General features: G+C 37.4%; 1 protein-coding gene across 1 annotated transcript in view; it reads right to left on the bottom strand.

Moving 5' to 3' along the window:
* Positions 1-2,599: 2,599 nt before the first annotated feature.
* Positions 2,600-17,302, bottom strand: part of GOLPH3L (golgi phosphoprotein 3 like) — a 33,979-nt gene continuing 19,276 nt past the window's right edge. The window contains exons 2-4 of the mRNA XM_065888332.1: positions 14,624-14,755; positions 13,055-13,169; positions 2,600-3,538 (exon numbers count right to left, since the gene is read on the bottom strand). Of these exons, the coding sequence (XP_065744404.1) occupies positions 3,111-3,538; positions 13,055-13,169; positions 14,624-14,755 (675 nt within the window). The 3' untranslated portion in view covers positions 2,600-3,110. The remainder of the gene's footprint in view (positions 3,539-13,054; positions 13,170-14,623; positions 14,756-17,302) is intronic.

A 17,302-nucleotide genomic window follows, 5' to 3' on the forward strand; every position in this document is an offset into this window, starting at 1 on the left:
GCCTCACTACCTCTCTGAATTTTCTTTAAAATAATCTTCTATGGTTTTTTAGTGTTGAGGACTAAATGAGAAAATATATGAAGTGGTTAGAATAGTACCTCACAAGAAAAGTACTCAATACATGAAAGCCACTATAATAAATAACCTCTTCTAAGTCTTTCCTAGTGTTCCCAGGAAGAATGCTACTTCTTTGTGCTTCTAAAAATTAAGTTTGAGCTTCCCTGGTGGCGCAGTGGTTGAGAGTCCGCCTGCTGATGCAGGGGGCCCCGGTCTGGGAAGATCCCACATGCCGTGGAGTGGCTGGGCCCGTGAGCCATCGCCGCTGAGCCTGCGCGTCCGGAGCATGTGCTCCGCAACGGGAGAGGCCACAACAGTGAGAGGCCTGCGTACCGCAAAAAAAAAAAAAAAAAAAAAAAATAAGTTTCTACTTCCACATGAGCATTTATCACAAAGTATCTTATCTGCCCACTTAAATGTGAGTTCTTGGGGGCCGAAATTGTGTCCTACACAATTTTTTATTGTCACACCTAGCAAGTGCCATTTAATTTGTAAGTACTCAATATTTTTTTGGATGAATGAATTATAGGCAATAAAATATAAAGCAGTGTTCCCAAATTTTAACGTGTAAGCTTTTAAAGACTATGTTTAAAATGCAGCTTCCTAAGCCCCCAACCCCAGAGACTGATTCACTAGGAACCTGTATTTTGGCAAAGTACTCACCCCCACAAAGGTTATTTTGATGCACCACATTTTGAGAAACATTGTTACAAAGGATGACTTATGGGAAAACAATACTTTTTCTGAAATAAAAATAACAAGTATAAACAATCCTAGTAAATACATTTCTTATTGTCCTTTATGCTGTAGACATTATAAAAGAAGTGAAGAACAATAAGCCAATTACAAGCTCAATTATCTTTCTTTTCATACATTGTTAACTCTGTTATAGTTAGGTATGTTACCTACACTTGCAACCTAAGACTTTCAGCTCTTCAGTAAGTTCAGGTGTCACGTGCAAGTAGTTATTAATAGGATAGAATATACTCATTATTTTCATGGTAATAATGGTGTAATTGGGTAACTTAGATCGAGACACTATTCAGACTTTACATTAGCTGGTGTTCGGGTTAGACTTAACATGCCCTGCCCTCCAGTATATATATGTTACAATTGTAATATTTGTGTATGCCTAATTTTCCACACAGGATGAAACAGAGGCTAGTATCCTAGTGTAAACCGGGAGTGTTACTGGCCTTGTGTGAAAAGTTCTCATTTCCAGTTAAAATAACTGAAGTTGTAAAACTGCACAGAGATACCAGAGACAATAATTGATCTTTATTATACAGAAATGTGAAGGCCATATGCATTAAATGAAAAGGTGTTTTGCAATGAACATTATGCAGATTCAAACTGAAGACATCTTCATCTTATTGAGATACAATATAAAAATAAACACTGACCAAGAGTTGCTAGAAAGAACTCAACTTCTACTCTCCCAATCAAGCTGAAACTTTCCACAGGAAAACCTGGTTTCAATTCATGCTGAATTGTTTTCATATGGAAAGAAAAAACTAAGTCAGGTAGAGGCAACCAGGGACTGGTTTTTATACTTTTAGAGAGCCAGACTGAAGCTCTACTCAGTTTCACATTTAAGAATTTGTTTCACTTTAAAATTTATATCTCTAGTCACCTAAGTGATACCTAAAAGTGAAAAAAGAAAGTTAATTGAGTTGGGAATTTTGTGGAGCTAGACAGGTTTAGGGGAGAAGATGAAAGTTACAATCATTCATTTAATTACTTCTGATCAGGAAGATTTGATGTCAGGTCTGGATCGTCTGTATTAGCCCTTTGATAGCCCGTTTCTCTGTAGCTGTCAAGAGGCAAGATCCATTAAAAGTATCAGCATAACAAATGCTTGACATTAGCACAGTTTGGTGCCTGTCCTCTTTATATTCCCAAATACTGGACTTTTATATCAGGATGCTTTTAAGGTCAAATTGCCCTTCTAAACAGGATTTTTCTTCATAAGCTTCTGTTTGCATTCACTACTGAATTAAAAAATGTTTTAGCGATTTGGTTAGACAGATGGTTGTGTTGAGACAAGACTAATGACTAGAAGGGTATCTGTGGATTAAATATAGATAAAACTACCTCCAGAACCCTTAAATATAGACAGAATCTATCAATTTATGTAGGAAGCCAAAATAGGGAACAAGAAGATCTAGAATTTAGATATATTGTCTGGACTCAGGATGCTGCTTTCTGCAATTGAAATTTACAACTCCCTAGATTCAATCAGAGTAGGGACATTTAAAGTAGTCAGGAGGAATCAGGATAGTCATGTGCTAAAGACAGGAAATTCTGATGCCACCTCCCTTTGCAAATTGTATTGCTGACTGCTTGAAGGAGGTGGTTGAGAGATACATTTTTTTCATTTAGACTTCTGTTCTAATGAATGATGGAGTAGGATAATGCTGAGAGAGAGTAGAGAATATATTTCTGGTTCTAGGACTGTGAGAACCAGGTAATCACATTTGGAATATTCTCATTAGGTTAGAAAAGGAAAAATGAGACACGCATTTATATCCCAGAGACCATATGCTCCAAAAATTAGTTTTGTTTCCATTGCCCCTTATTCAAAGAGATGGTTACTTCAACAAGCTATATTACTTAGCAGAGCCTGAGAGACAGACTGAAAACATATATTTAAAATGGAAAATAAAATTTTAAAAATATGATAAATGGTTTGCTCTACATCTCATTCACATTCTGTGGCTACAGAAATCCAAATCTCACTTAGATATTCCTGCTAATGCAAAAGCACACTAGATGGAAGTAAACCAAGAAATGAGAGAAAATGTTTATTTATTGGGTGTGTGCTGGTTCACCCAGTTTATTCACCTCTGGAGTGGCAGTATAGGGAAAAATAAAGTCTGCTTATAATAGTCAAGGTCTATACAGGAGCCTTGAAGTTGCTCTCCCCAAATAACGAGTTTGATTCAAGAGAAGGAAAAAACATGATGGAAAACATCTCATCACACAAAGCTTGTTGATGGTGTCTCTGACAGTCACTGGCCAGTAAGGGAAAAGGAGAAACCCACCTGCTGACTTTAGGATTTATTGAAGGCTGCCAGCACAGCCCAGATCATCTCTGTGGCACTGTGCTTTGTCCCCTCTACCTCAGGGTCCAGTTCCACTAAGTCCTTGGCCCGATTCATTGCCACATCATACTTGTCATCTGTCAGAGAGGAGAAGACATTCTCTAGCACGTCAGAGGAGTGGGCTAGCACCAGTAGTGCTAGTGTTCGCTTGTCCATACGCTGAGGGTCATTTACCCACCGCTCTAGGACACTGTCTTGAAGCTTTTTCACTAGTCGCTGCTTCTCTGTTGTATTGGTCACTGGGTGAGTAGTCATGTCAAATAGAAGGAAATTCTGCTTCTCAGTGGTTAGAATACCCTTCTCTACTAGGTTCTTTGCAATTCTCTCTCTTACATTTCTCAGCTGGTACTGTAATTTGAAAGGGTTCCAGGTCTCACCTATGGGAAAAATAAATAGAAGGCTTGAACAACATTATAAACCAACTAGACCTAAGAAGACATCTATAGAATATTCTACCCTATAACAGTAGAATGTACATTCTTCTTAAGTGCACATGAAACATTCTCCAGGATAGACCATATGCCAGGCCATAAAACAAACCTTAATAAATTTAAAAGGACTGAAAACATACAAAGTATGCTATCCAATCACAATGGAATTAAACTAGAAATTAGTAACAGAAGGAAATTTGGGAAATTAAAAAATATGTGGAAATTACACAACACAATCTGAAAGAACCAATGAGTCAAAGAAGAAATCACAAGGAAAATTTAAAAAATACTTTTGAGTTGAATGAAAGAAACCCCACAACATACCAAAACTTATGGGATGCAGCTTAAAGCAGTACGAAGAGGGAAATTTATGATCCAAATGCTATATTAGAAAAGTAGATGTCAAATCAATAACCTAACATTCTATCTTAAAAAACTAGAAAAAGAAGATCATACTAAACCCAAAGCAAGCAGGAGAAAGGAAATAATAAAGATTAGAGAGGAAACAGAGAAAATCAAATCAAAACTTGGTTCAATGAAAAGATAAAAAAAAGGACAAACCTAGAGTGACCAAGGAGAAAAGAGAGAAGACTCAAAATTACTAAAATTAGGAGTGAAAGAGGAGACATCACTACTGACCTTACAAAAATAAAAAGAATTATAAGGAAATACTATGAAAAACAGGATGCCAACAAATTAGACAACCTAGAAGAATGGACAAATTCTTTGAAATGCAGAAATTACCTAAACCAACTCAACAAGAAAGAGAGAGTTAGAATATATAACAAGTAAATAGATTGAATAGTAACTTTAAAACTTCCCACAAAGAAAAGTGTGGTCAAGATGGCTTTACTGGTAATTCTACCAAACGTTAATGAAGAATTAATGCCAATCCTTCACAAATGCTTAAAAAAAAAGAAGAGGAAGAGGAGGGAACACTTCCTTAGTCTACACAGTATTACTCTGATAGTAAAAGGAGACAGACTTCATAAGAAAACTATAGACCAATATCCCTTATGAATATAGGTACAAAAATGCTCAACAAAATACTAGCAAACAAATCTAGCAACATATAATAAACACTATGTAGGGAATTTCCTGGTGGTCCAGTGGTTAGGACTCTGTGCTTTTACTGCCAAGGGTGTGGGTTCAATCCCTGGTCAGGGAACTAAGATCCTGAAAGCTGTGTGGCGAGGCTGAAGGAAAAAACAAAAAAAATGGGACTTCCCTGGTGGCGCAGTGGTTAAGAATGCGCCTGCCAATGCAGGGGACACAGGTTCATGCCCTGGTCTGGGAAAATCCCACATGCTGTGGAGCAACTAAGCCCATGTGCCGCAACTACTGAGCCTGCACTCTAGAGCCTGCGAGCCACAACTACTGAGCCCGTGTGCCACAACTATTGAAGCCCGTGGGCCTAGAGCCCATGCTCCACAAGAGAAGCCACTGCAATGAGAAGCTCATGTGCCACAACGAAGAGTAGCCCCCACTCCACAACTAAAGAAAGCCTGTGTGCAGCAATGAAGACCAAATGCAGCCAAAAATAAAATAAATAAAAAAATTAGTTTAAAAAATTTTTTAATTAAAAAAAGAAAACAAATAGCAAAATGGCAGAATTGACTGTCTCCTTATCAGTAATTACTTTAAATGTAAATGGATTAAACTATTTAATAATAAGAAAAAATTGGCAGAATGGGTTAAAAAACATAATCCAATTATATGCTGTCTATGAGAGATTCACTTTAGATCAAAGGACACAGATAGGTTGAAAGTGAATGGATGGAAAAAGATATTCCATTCAAATAGTAACCAAAAGACAGCAGGGGTGGCTATACTAATTTTGGACAAAATAGATTTAAAATTATGTAAGGTAAGAGAGACAGAGAAAGACATTATATATTAATAAAACGTTCAGTACAACAAGAAGATATAACAAGTATAAATATTTACACTCCTAAGAACAGGCTCAAAATATATGAAGCAAAATGGGCAGAACAGTCAGAAGTAGACAGTTTTATAACACCCTGTTTTCAATGAGACTTAGATCAAGTAGACTGAAAATAATTAAAAAATAGAAGATTCAACAGCATAATAAACTCACTAAGCCTAACAGACATATACAGAACACTCCACCTAACAGCAGAATACACATTCTTCTCAAGTGTACATGGCACATTCTCCAGGACAGACCACTTGTTAGGCCATAAAATAAATCTCAATAGATTTCAAAAGATACATACAAAGTATCTTCTCTGACAACAATGGGATGAAATTAGAAATAAGTAAAAGAGGGAAAATGAAAATTTGCCTATATGTGTAAATTAAACAAGCTTAAACAACCAATGGGTCAAAGAAGAAATTACAAGGGAAATTAGAAAATACTTAGAAATGGATGAAAACACAATGCACTAAAATGTATGGGATATAGTGAAAGCAGTGCTCAGAGGGAAATTTATAGCTGTAAATGCCTAAATTAAAAAAGTAAGTCTCAAATCAATCACCTAACTTTACACTTTAATGGACTAGAAAAAGAAGAGCAAAGTAAACCCAAAGCTAACAGAAGGAACGAAATAAAGATTAGAGAAGAGATGAACAAAAAGAGAGATCAGAAAAACAACAAAGAAGACCAAAGAAACAAAGAGTTGGTTTTTTGAAAAGATCAACAAAATTCACAAACTTTTAGGTAGACTGCCAAAGAAAAAGAGAAAAGAAACAAACAACTAAAATGAGAAATTAAAGTGGGGACATTACAACTGACCTTGCAAAGATTAAAAAAAGGATTACAAGAGAATACTATGAATAATGGTAAGCCAACAAATTATATAACCTAGAAGAAATGGACAAATTCCCTGAAACACTCAAATTATCTAAACTGACTGATGAAGAAATAGAAAATTTCAACAGATTTATAGCAAGTAAAAAGATGAAATCAGGGCTTCCCTGGTGGCGCAGTGGTTGAGAGTCCGCCTGCTGATGCAGGGGACATGGGTTCGTGCCCCGGTCCGGGAAGATCCCACGTGCCACGGAGCGGCTGGGCCCGTGAGCCATGGCCGCTGATCCTGCGCGTCCAAAGCCTGTGCTCCGTAACGGGAGAGGCCACAACAGTGAGAGGCCCACGTACCACAAAAAAAAAAAAAAAGATGAAATCAGTAATCAAAAACCTCCCCAAAAAGAAAAATCCTGGACCAGATGGCTTCATCAGTGAATTCTACCTAACATTTAAACAAGAATTAACACAAATCCTTCTCAAAGTCTTCCAAAAAACTGAAGAGGGAATGCCTCCTAACTCATTCTGTGAGGCAAGGATTATCCTGATACTAAAGCCAGATAAAGACATCACAAGAGGACTTCACTGGTGGCACAGTGGTTAAGAATCTGCCTGTCAATGCAGGGGGACATGGGTTTGAGCCCTGGTCTGGGAAGATTCCACGTGCGGCGGAGCAACTAAGCCCAGCTCGTGAGCCACAACTACCGAGTCCGTGTGCCACAACTACTGAAGCCTGTGCGCCTAGAGCCTGTGCTCCACAACAAGAGAAGCCACCGCAATGAGAAGCCTGTGAATCGCAATGAGGAGTAGCCCCCACTCGACATAACTAGAGAAAGCCGGCGCACAGCAACAAAGACCCAATGCAGCCAAAAAATAATAATAAATTAATAAATTAAAAAAATACATCACAAGAAAAGAAAGTTACAGACTAATAAGTCCTATGAATATAGATGCAAAATTCTTAATAAAATATTAGCAAATTGAATCCAACAGCATAATAAAATGATTATTCACCTTGATTAAGTAAAATTTATCCCAGGAATGTAACAGAAAATCAAATGGGCTGAGGACCTGAATAGACATTTTTCTAAAGACACACAAATGGCCAAAAGACACATGAAAATGCGCTCAACATCACTAATCATCAAGGAAATGCAAATCAAAACCATAGTGTGATATCATTCCACATTTGTTAAGATGGCTAATATTAAAAAGACCAAGAATAACAACTGTTGGTGAGGATATAGAGAAAAGAGAACCCTTGTGTACTGTTAGTGAAAATGTAAATTGGCCCAGTCACTACAGAAAACAGTATAGGACTTCCCTGGTGGTGCAGTGGTTGAGAATCCACCTGCCAATGCAGGGGACATGGTTTAATCCCTGGTCTGGGAAGATCCCACATGCCGCAGAGCACCTAAGCCCATGCGCCACAACTATTGAGCCTGTGCTCTACAGCCCATGAGCCACAATTACTGAGCCCGCATGCCACAACTACTGAAGCCTGTGCGCCTAGAGCCCATGCTCCACAAGAGAAGCCACTGCAATGAGAAGTCCACGCACTGCAATGAAAAGTAGCTCCCACTCACCACAACTAGAGAAAGCCCACGTGCAGCAATGAAGACCCAATGTAGCCAAAAAAATAATTAAAAAAAATTTTTTTAATTAAAAAAAAAGAAAACAGTATAGAGGTTTCTCAAAAACTTAAAATTACAACTATCATATAATCTAGTAATTCTACTTCTGAGTAGAATTGAAAAGATATATGCACCCCATGTTCACTGCAGCATTATTTATAATAGCCAAGACATGGAAGCGACTTAAGTATCAATTATGGATGAATGGATAAAGAAAATGTGGTATATGTATATACACACACCACACACATACATATATGCACACATATACATACAACAGAATATTATTCAACCATAAAAAACAGGAAATCTTGCCATTCATGACAACCTGGATGGACCTTGAGGGCATTATGCTAAGTGAAGTAAGTCAGACAGAGGGACTTCCCTGGTGGTACAGTGGTGAAGACTCCGTGCTCCCAACGCAGGGGGCCTGGGTTCAATCCCTGGTCAGGGAACTAGATCCCACATGCATGCCACAACTAAGAGTTACATGCTGCAACTAAGGAGCCCTTGAGCTGCAACTAAGGAGCCTGCCTGCCACAACTAATGAGCCTGTGAGCCGCAACTAAGGAGTCCTCCTGCTGCAACTAAGGAGGCTGTGAGCTGCAACTAAGGAGCCTACCTGCTGCAACAAAGACCCGGCACAACCAAATAAATAAATAAATATTTTTTTAAAAATAAAATAAAATAAAATAAATAAGTGAGGCTGAATGCCTGTATAAATCTATAAAAAAAAAAGTCAGACAGAGAAAGACAAATACTATTATGATCTCACTTGTATGTGGAATGTAAAACAAAAACAAAAAATTCCAAAATCATAGCTACAGAGAACAGATTGGTAGTTGCTAGGGGCAGGGAGGGGGAGAATGCCAGAATGGGTGAAGGAGATCAAAAGATACAAAATTCTAGTTATAAAATAAATAAATCCTGGGGATGTAATGTACAGCATGGTGACTATAGTTAATAACACTGTATTATATATTTGAAAGTTCCAAGAAAACAGATCTTAAAAGTTCTCAGGACTTCCCTGGTGGTCCAGTGGTTAAGACTCCATGCTCCCAACACAGGGGGCCCAGGTTCGATCCCTGGTTGGAGAACTAGATCCCACATGCCACAACTAAAGATCCTACTTGCCACAACTAAAAGGTCCCGTATGCCGCAATGAAGATCCTGAATGCAGCAATGAAGATCCCGCGTGCTGCAACTAAGACCCGGTGCAACCAAATAAATAAATATATTTTTAAAAAAGTTCTCACACAAGAAAAAAAAAACTACCTATGTGTGATGATGGATACTAACTAGAATTATTGTGGTGATCATTTCATAATATGTACAAATATTGAGTCAATATGATGTACACCTGAAATTAATATAATGTTTATGCCAATTTTAACTCAATAAAAAGTCAAACAATGTAATACATCATTTAACAGAATGAAAAAAAACCCCACATGATCATCTCACTTGACTCAGAAAAGCAACTTGAGAAAAACAAACACCATTTCATGATAAAAACTTCTAGGAAACTAGGAGTAAAAGAAAAATTCCTCAACATGATAAAGAGTATTTATGAAAACCTCAAAGCTAATTGTAAAAGATCCCCCAAAGGTCAAGGAACAAGAAAGACAAGGACGCCTGCTTTCACCACTGCTATTCAACAATTTACTGGAAGTTCTGGCCAGAGCTAGTAGACAAGAAAGAAAAAATTAAAGGCATCTAAATTGTAAAGGAAAAACTAAAACTATCTCTGTTTGCAGATAGAAAATCCCCCAAAGTACACAAAAAGCTACTAGAGCTAATAAACTCAGCTAAGTTGCAGGGTACAAGATGAACACACAAAAAATCAGTTATTTCTATATATCAGAAATGAATAATCTGAAAATAAAATTAAGAAAGCAATCTCATTTGCTTTCTTAATAGTGTCTAAGAAAATTAAATATTTAGGAATAAGTCTAACCAGGGAGGTGGAAGATTTGTACACTGAAAAACATTGCTGAAAGAAATTAAAGAACACATAAATAATGGAAAGACAGACTGAGCTTCTTTTAATGGACAGGAAGACTTAACACTGTTAAAATGGCAATACCACCTGAAGAGATCTACAGGTTCAATACAATCCCTATCAAATTCTAACAGTCTTTTCCACAGAAGTGGAAAAGCTGATCCTCAAATTCATATGGAATTGCAAGGGACCCAGAACAGCCAAAATAACTTGAAAAAGAAGAATAAAGTTAGTGGACTCATACTTTCCCAACTTCAAAACTTACTACCAAGCTACAGTAAGTAAAACAGTATGGTACTGGCATAAGGACAAACATACAGATTAATGCAATAGAATAGAGAGCCCAGAAATAAACCCTCACAGATATGGTCAACTGACTTTTCAACAAGGCTGCCAACACCATTCAAGGGGGAAAGAACAGTATTTTTAACAAATGGTTCTGAGAAACTGCATATCCACATGCAAAAGAATGAAGCTGAACCTTTACCTTACATCATACACAAAAATTAAGTAAAAATGGATCAAAGAACCAAATTTAAGAACTAAAACTATAAAACTCTTAGAATAAAGCACTGGGGAAAATCTTTATGACATTAGATTTGGCAAAGATTTCATGGATATGACACCAAAAGTACAGGCAACAAGTAGATAAGTTGGACTTCATCAAAATTAAGAAATTTTGTACATCAAGAGTTATTATCAATAAAACGAAGAAATAACAGAATGAGAGAAAATATTTGCAAATCATATATCTGATAAGGGATTACTATCTAGAATATAGAAAGAGCTTCTAAAACTCAAAAACAACAACAGAAGCCAATTCAAAAATGGGCAAAGTACTTGAATAGACATTTCTCCAAAGAAGATATATAAATGGTCCATGAAAAGATGCTCAACATCATTAATCATTAGGGAAATGCAAATCAAAACCACAGTGAGATACCACTTCACACCTACTAGGATGGCTATAATTAAAAACAAAACAAAACAAAACAAAAATTAGAATATAAAAAGTGCTGATGAGGATGTGGAGAAACTGCAACCTTCACACTTGGCTGGTAAGAATGTAAAAGAGTGCAGCCTCTGTAGAAAAAGTTTGGTGGTTTCTCAAAACATTGAACTATCACATACCCAGTAATTCTACTCCAAGATATACATCCAAAAGAATGGAAAGCAGTGACTTGAACAGATAAATGTACAAAAATGTTCCCAGGAGCATTATCCACAATAGCCAAAAGATGGAAACACCCAAGTGTACATCAACAGATGAAATGAACAAAATGTGGTATACGCATACAGTGGAATATTATTCAACCATAAAAAGGAATGAGATTTTGATGTATGCTACAAAATGAATGGATCTTGAAAACATGCTTAGTGAAATAAGCCAGACATAGAAGGAGAATATTATATGATTCCACTTATATGAGTTACTTAGTACAGGCAAATTCAGAGACAGAAAGTAGATGGAATGAGGGGAGGGAGGAAGAGGGGTGTTTGCAATGATATGAAAGCTTTGAGTGTAGAGAGAAGTGATGGTTATATAACACTGTGCCTGTATTTAATGTCACTGAATTGCACACTTATGATTAAGATAATAAATATGTATATTTTACCACAATAAAAAGTTAACTATATACCCCCCCAAAGTTAAAACATGTCCACACAAAAACTTGTCTATGAATGTTCATAGCAGCACTATTCATAATAGCCAAAAAGTGGAAATAACTTAATTCATCAACTGATGAATAAGTAATTAAAGTTGTATAACCATACAATGAAATATTATTTGGCAATAAAAAGGAGTCAAATTAAAACGAGAAATTCTTGGGACTTCCCTGGTGGTCCGGTGGTTAAGACTCTGCACTTCCATTGCAGGGGGCACAAGTTTGATCCTTGGTTGGGGAACTAAGATTCTGCATGCTATGCAGTGTGGCCAAAAATAAAAAAAGGCGGGGGGGGAAATTCTAATAAGATTGGTGGATTGTATCAATTTCAGTATCCTGGTTGTCATATTTTAAAATTTTGAGAAATGTTACCAGTGGGGGATTCTGGACAAAGCATATAAAGGGATCTTTCTGTACTATTTCTTGCAACTGCATGTGAATATACAAATGTCTCAATAAAAACTTCAGTTAAAAAAATTGTTCCAGGTCTTCCCTGGTGGCGCAGTGGTTGAGAGTCCGCCTGCCGATGCAGGGGACACGGGTTCGTGCCCCGGTCCGGGAAGATCCCACATGCCGCGGAGCGGCTGGGCCTGTGAGCCATGGCCGCTGAGCCTGCGCATCCGGAGCCTGTGCTGCGCAACGGGAGAGGCCGTGGCAGTGAGAGGCCCGCGTACCGCCAAAAAAAACAAAACTGTTCCAGAAGGTGACACTGGCTGTGATCTCAAAGTGCCCTGTGGAATATTCTCCTAAAATATTATGCCTTAGGCTTGATTATTCATATTAAATTTTTTGAACTTGCCCTTGAGAAAAAAAGGAATGAAGTGCTAATACATGCCACAACATGGATGAACCTTGAAAATATTATCCTCAGAAGTTAGTCACAAAAAACCATAAGTTGTATGATTTCATTTATATGGAATATCCAGAATAGGCAAATCTACAGAGATAGAATGTAGATTAGTGGTTGCCTGTAGCTGGGCAGGAGGGTTGGGGAAATGTGGGGAAAACTGCTAATGAGTATGGGGTTTATTTTGGGGATGATGAAAATGTTCTAAACTTAGTTTGTGATGATGGTTGCACAATTGTGTGAATACACTAAAATCCATTTAATTGTATACTTTAAATGGGTCATCTGTATGGGATGTGAATTATACATCAACATGGTTGTTAAAAAATTTCTTGTGAGCTTATGAGGTGGACAGAGGTAAGATGAAGCTCTGGAAAACTTTACGTACTGATTAATCATGTCTTTTGTGTCCTTCATTAGTACAGTTAAACAGTGAAGCATATATATCTTACGCAGCACCCTGACCTTCTATACTTCTTCTCCCAACCTTAAGAGTAGGATAAAAATTATAAAATGTGGGATTTTTAAATCATTCTGAGTCATCTTACCAGTGAGTAGCTCTATCCATGTTTGGACAGTTTCTGTGGGTTCAGTTGCTTTGATGTGTTTGAGAGTTTCATCCAGTAAAACATCACCCGTTGGGCTGTCTGACTTTAGTAGTACCTTTCAGAAAAGAAGAAACAAGAGACCCTGGTTGATATACTTCATTCAAATTAAAGTTATTCAATATGCTATACATATATTATTGGTTAAGTCATAGGAAATGCAAAGCAGCATAACATATTTTCTCTGTCCTCAGAAATTTAAAATCTAGTATGGGGTGATAATAGGGAGATAAAAAAACATTTGAAGTGGGCCCCAATGACAAACTGGATATAAATGATAATGGAGAAAAGATTCAATAACTCTTTGAGCCTGGAAAACCAACTTGTGAAACAATTAATAAAGATAGGAAAGTCAGGAAAAGTTGATGAAGTTTGGTTTTAACTGACATGGGATAGCCAAGTTGAAATGTCTGGACAATACTTAACTATGTTCCTGGGGGTGGAAAAAGAAGACAGGCCTAGAAATTTGGGAGTTAATATATCATGGGGGTGATAGATGAAGCTGTAAAAGTAAATGATATCTCCAAAAGTTATACAAAGTGATACAAACTGAGACTTAGATGTTAAGGAATGGAAAAGTAAAGGAAATAGGGTACAGCCAGAGAAGCCAGGGGATGTAATATAACAAAGGTCAAGAACAGATGGGACTTTCCTAGCGGTCCAGTGGTTAAGAATCTACCTTCCAATAAAGGGGATGCAGGTTTGATCCCCGGTCGTGGAACTAAGATCCCACATGCTGTGGGGCAATTAAGCCCGTGCACTGCAACTACTGAGCCCACATGCCACAACTAGAGAGAAGCCCATGCGCCACAACTAGAGAAGCCCGCATGCTGCAATGAGGATCCCGCATGCTGCAACTAAGACCCGACGCAGCCAAATAAAAATAAATAAATATTTTTTTAAAAGAACAGAAAGTTTCACGTAAGAGGTAGTCAAAAGTGTTGAACACCACATATAGGTTAAAAGAGAAAAATAAATTGAAGCCTGAAAATTAGCTGGTGACACCTAAGAATGTAGTTTCAGTAAACTGCTGAGTATGACAGTGAAGTTGTGAGTGGAAAAAATGAGTAGTAAGAAAATGGAGAGAGCGGTATACCTCATAGGCTAGAGAGAACTTGCAAAATACTTGGAAGGAGGGAAACTGAATGGTTATCTGAGGATGACCAGAGTTAAGTAAAGACTGCACCTGACGCACATGTTTGCCTCTTCATATACAATACTCTATTTCATAATATTATAGGTACAGATATATAGAGAAAAATAATCAACACCATTCTAAATGTGATTTTTCTGCATAAAAATGGAAGACAAAATCATGAATTTCTTATAACTCTTTTGACCATGGATACTTGGATTTCTTTCCCTGCTACAGGATAATTAAACCTGCTAGACAATGGGACAACTGAATAAGTAATATTTATATTGTCTCACTACTCAAATCTTCCTATTCATCCAAAATGGACTGTTGATATCTGCCCTTTCATAAGAGGATGTTCGCAGAGGACGCTCTACCTTTCTGTCTAGTAGTCGCTTCTTACGCATGGTGGGGGGTTCTAGATAGATTCGACCTCGCATGGCCAGCTCTATCAGGATGCCCCCTCGCAGGCCAGATGATATGCAGTCATTCCAGAAAGATGTGTAACCCTAGGAAAGGGGAAAAGAGAAGAGAAAGAATGTTCTGAAAGGGATATGGACTTGCGGTAAGCACCCAAAGAATGGTCCACTTTGTTGTGTGATTCATTTCACTTCACATTACATGAACTCAAGGCAACGTATAAAATAAATGAAAAAAATCTCTTTAAGTCCCTTAATCTAACCCCCCTACCCCAAAGTATGACTTTCTGTCTAACTTCAAGGTCTTCGTGAATTCCTGTGGTTTGGCTGTTAGTTAACAATTGGCATGCCAAATTTTAATTTTTGAGAAGACTTTTGGTTTCTTTGAAATCTGTTTCCATGACACTCTAAATTTCAGAGTGGGATACAAATAGGTCAAGTAGAAAAATGTATAAATCATTTGAGCCTTTTACGCCTCCAAGACATGTATTATTTGCAAGCTATTTTGATGGGTGGTGTAGTCAGCTCTGCCACTGACTAGTTAAATGCCGTGGGTATGTTACTTAGCCTTTCTCAAGTGCAATGTCCTCATCTGTAAAATGGGGGCACTGATATCTATCTTCATAAGTTTATTGTGAGGAATAAGTGAGATATATACAAGAAACCATTTAGTATAGTACCTGGCATATCATAGGCACTTAAATGTTAGTTTCTCTTCCCTAGGAACTATAGGGAATACAAAGGTATATAGTTAATAGCCACTGTCTTAAGGAGCTGAAAATGTAAACCATGCAAACTCCAGGAAAATTTTCTGTGATAATATAAAATTTAAATAAAAGCTCAACCAAAAATGGAGTAGAAGAGACAGGCATAAATCACTATAGGAAATTTGGATTGTTTATTTATTTTTAATTAATCAATTTATTTATTTATTTATTGGTGGCATTGGGTCTTTGTTGCTGCACACAGGCTTTCTCTAGTTGCAGCAAGCGGGGGCTGCTCTTCGTTGTGGTGTGTGGGCTTGTCATTGCAGTGGCTTCTCTTGCTGTGAAGCATGGGGTCTAGGCATGTGGGCTTCAGTAGTTGCGGCACGCAGGCTCAGTAGTTGTGGCTTGCGGGCTCTAGAATGCAGACTCAGTAGTTGTGGCTTGCAGGCTCTAGAGTGCAGACTCAGTAGTTGTGGCGCACGGGTTTAGTTGCTCCAAAGCATGTGGAATCTTCCCTGACCAGGGCTCGAACCCGTGTCCCCTGCACTGGCAGGTGGATTCTTAACCGCTGCATCACCAGGGAAGTCCCGGAAGTTTGGTTTAGATGATAGTTTTTCAAATTATAAATCACTTTTGGGCTAGAGTAGTCAGAAACTCTTATGGGACTTGAGCTAGGGTTTGAAGAATAGGTTGAATTTAGCAGAGAAGGTGGATTTTCCAGATGAAGGAAGTCATCCAAATTTTACCTATTCTTCAAAAGGGCGTTCCAAGTAAAAGTGTCAAGGAAGCAGACCTCAAATATGTTTACAGATTTAACTCAAGAATTTAAAGAGAACTCATGAGATCAAGTTGGTTGGGCTAGGCTGTGGAAAGCCTTGATGCTCTGAACTTTTTATTGGAAGGCAATATTAAATTCTGAAGGTTCTGAACAAGGAGCTATGATTAACACAAGGAAGACCCATCAGTGTTATCAGAACTGTTTAACACTCTTTAGCTATCTTTGTGTGTAGCGTTCCCTCTCACTGGAGAGAAGGTGGGTGTGATGTTGGCAGATTCTAGCATGGCTTTAAAGCATCACCAAGACTAAGTCACTAGTAATAACAGTAATGTCTAATATTTATTGAACACTTATTATGTAGTAGATTTGTGCTAAGCTTTTGTGCATGCATTATATGATTACATCTTCACAACAATCTTATAAGGGAGGTATTACTATTATCCACATTTTAAAGATGAGGAAACTAAGGCTTATGGAGGTTATGTAATATGATAGAGGTCACAAAGCTAAGTGGTGGCAAAGAATTAAAAAACATCTTTTAAAAATTCCAGTTTTCCACTTTATTGATTTGGAAGTTGTACATTCACTTTTCTTTAGGAAGTTATTTTTGAAATTTTAACATGCATGATCATTTAAAATTCATACAAGATCGAATTTATTTTTAAAACAAATCAATATATTAATCACTCTCCTAGTTTGCCAATATTTTATCTTTTTTTTAACCTCACAAATTAGACATCATTATTAGCATCATCGTTATTTTATACAGGTAGCCCTTGTTTAGATTTACTCGGTTGCTTACCAAATTCTTTGCTGACCATTCCTTCGTGCATCTCAGACCTCCTTTCTGGTACCATTTTCCTTCCTCCTAAAGTAGAATTTCCTTAAATGAAAGTCTGTTGGAGACAAACTCTGTTTTGTTTATATGAAATGTCTTTATTTTACCATTGTTTTTAAAATACTGCTTCTCTGGACATAAAATTCTAGGTTGATAGTTTTCTCTTTATAATATTGAAGATATTATGCCCTCCTAAATTCCACTGTTACAGTGAGAAATCTATCACTCTTATTGATTGTGGTAGGCGATTTGTCTTTTTTCTTTGGTCCTTTAAGGTCTTCTCTCTTGGTGTTTTGCAGTTTGACTACAACAAG

The sequence above is a fragment of the Phocoena phocoena genome, chromosome 1 (genome assembly GCF_963924675.1).
Source record: "Phocoena phocoena chromosome 1, mPhoPho1.1, whole genome shotgun sequence".
Taxonomy (NCBI): Eukaryota; Metazoa; Chordata; class Mammalia; order Artiodactyla; family Phocoenidae; genus Phocoena; species Phocoena phocoena.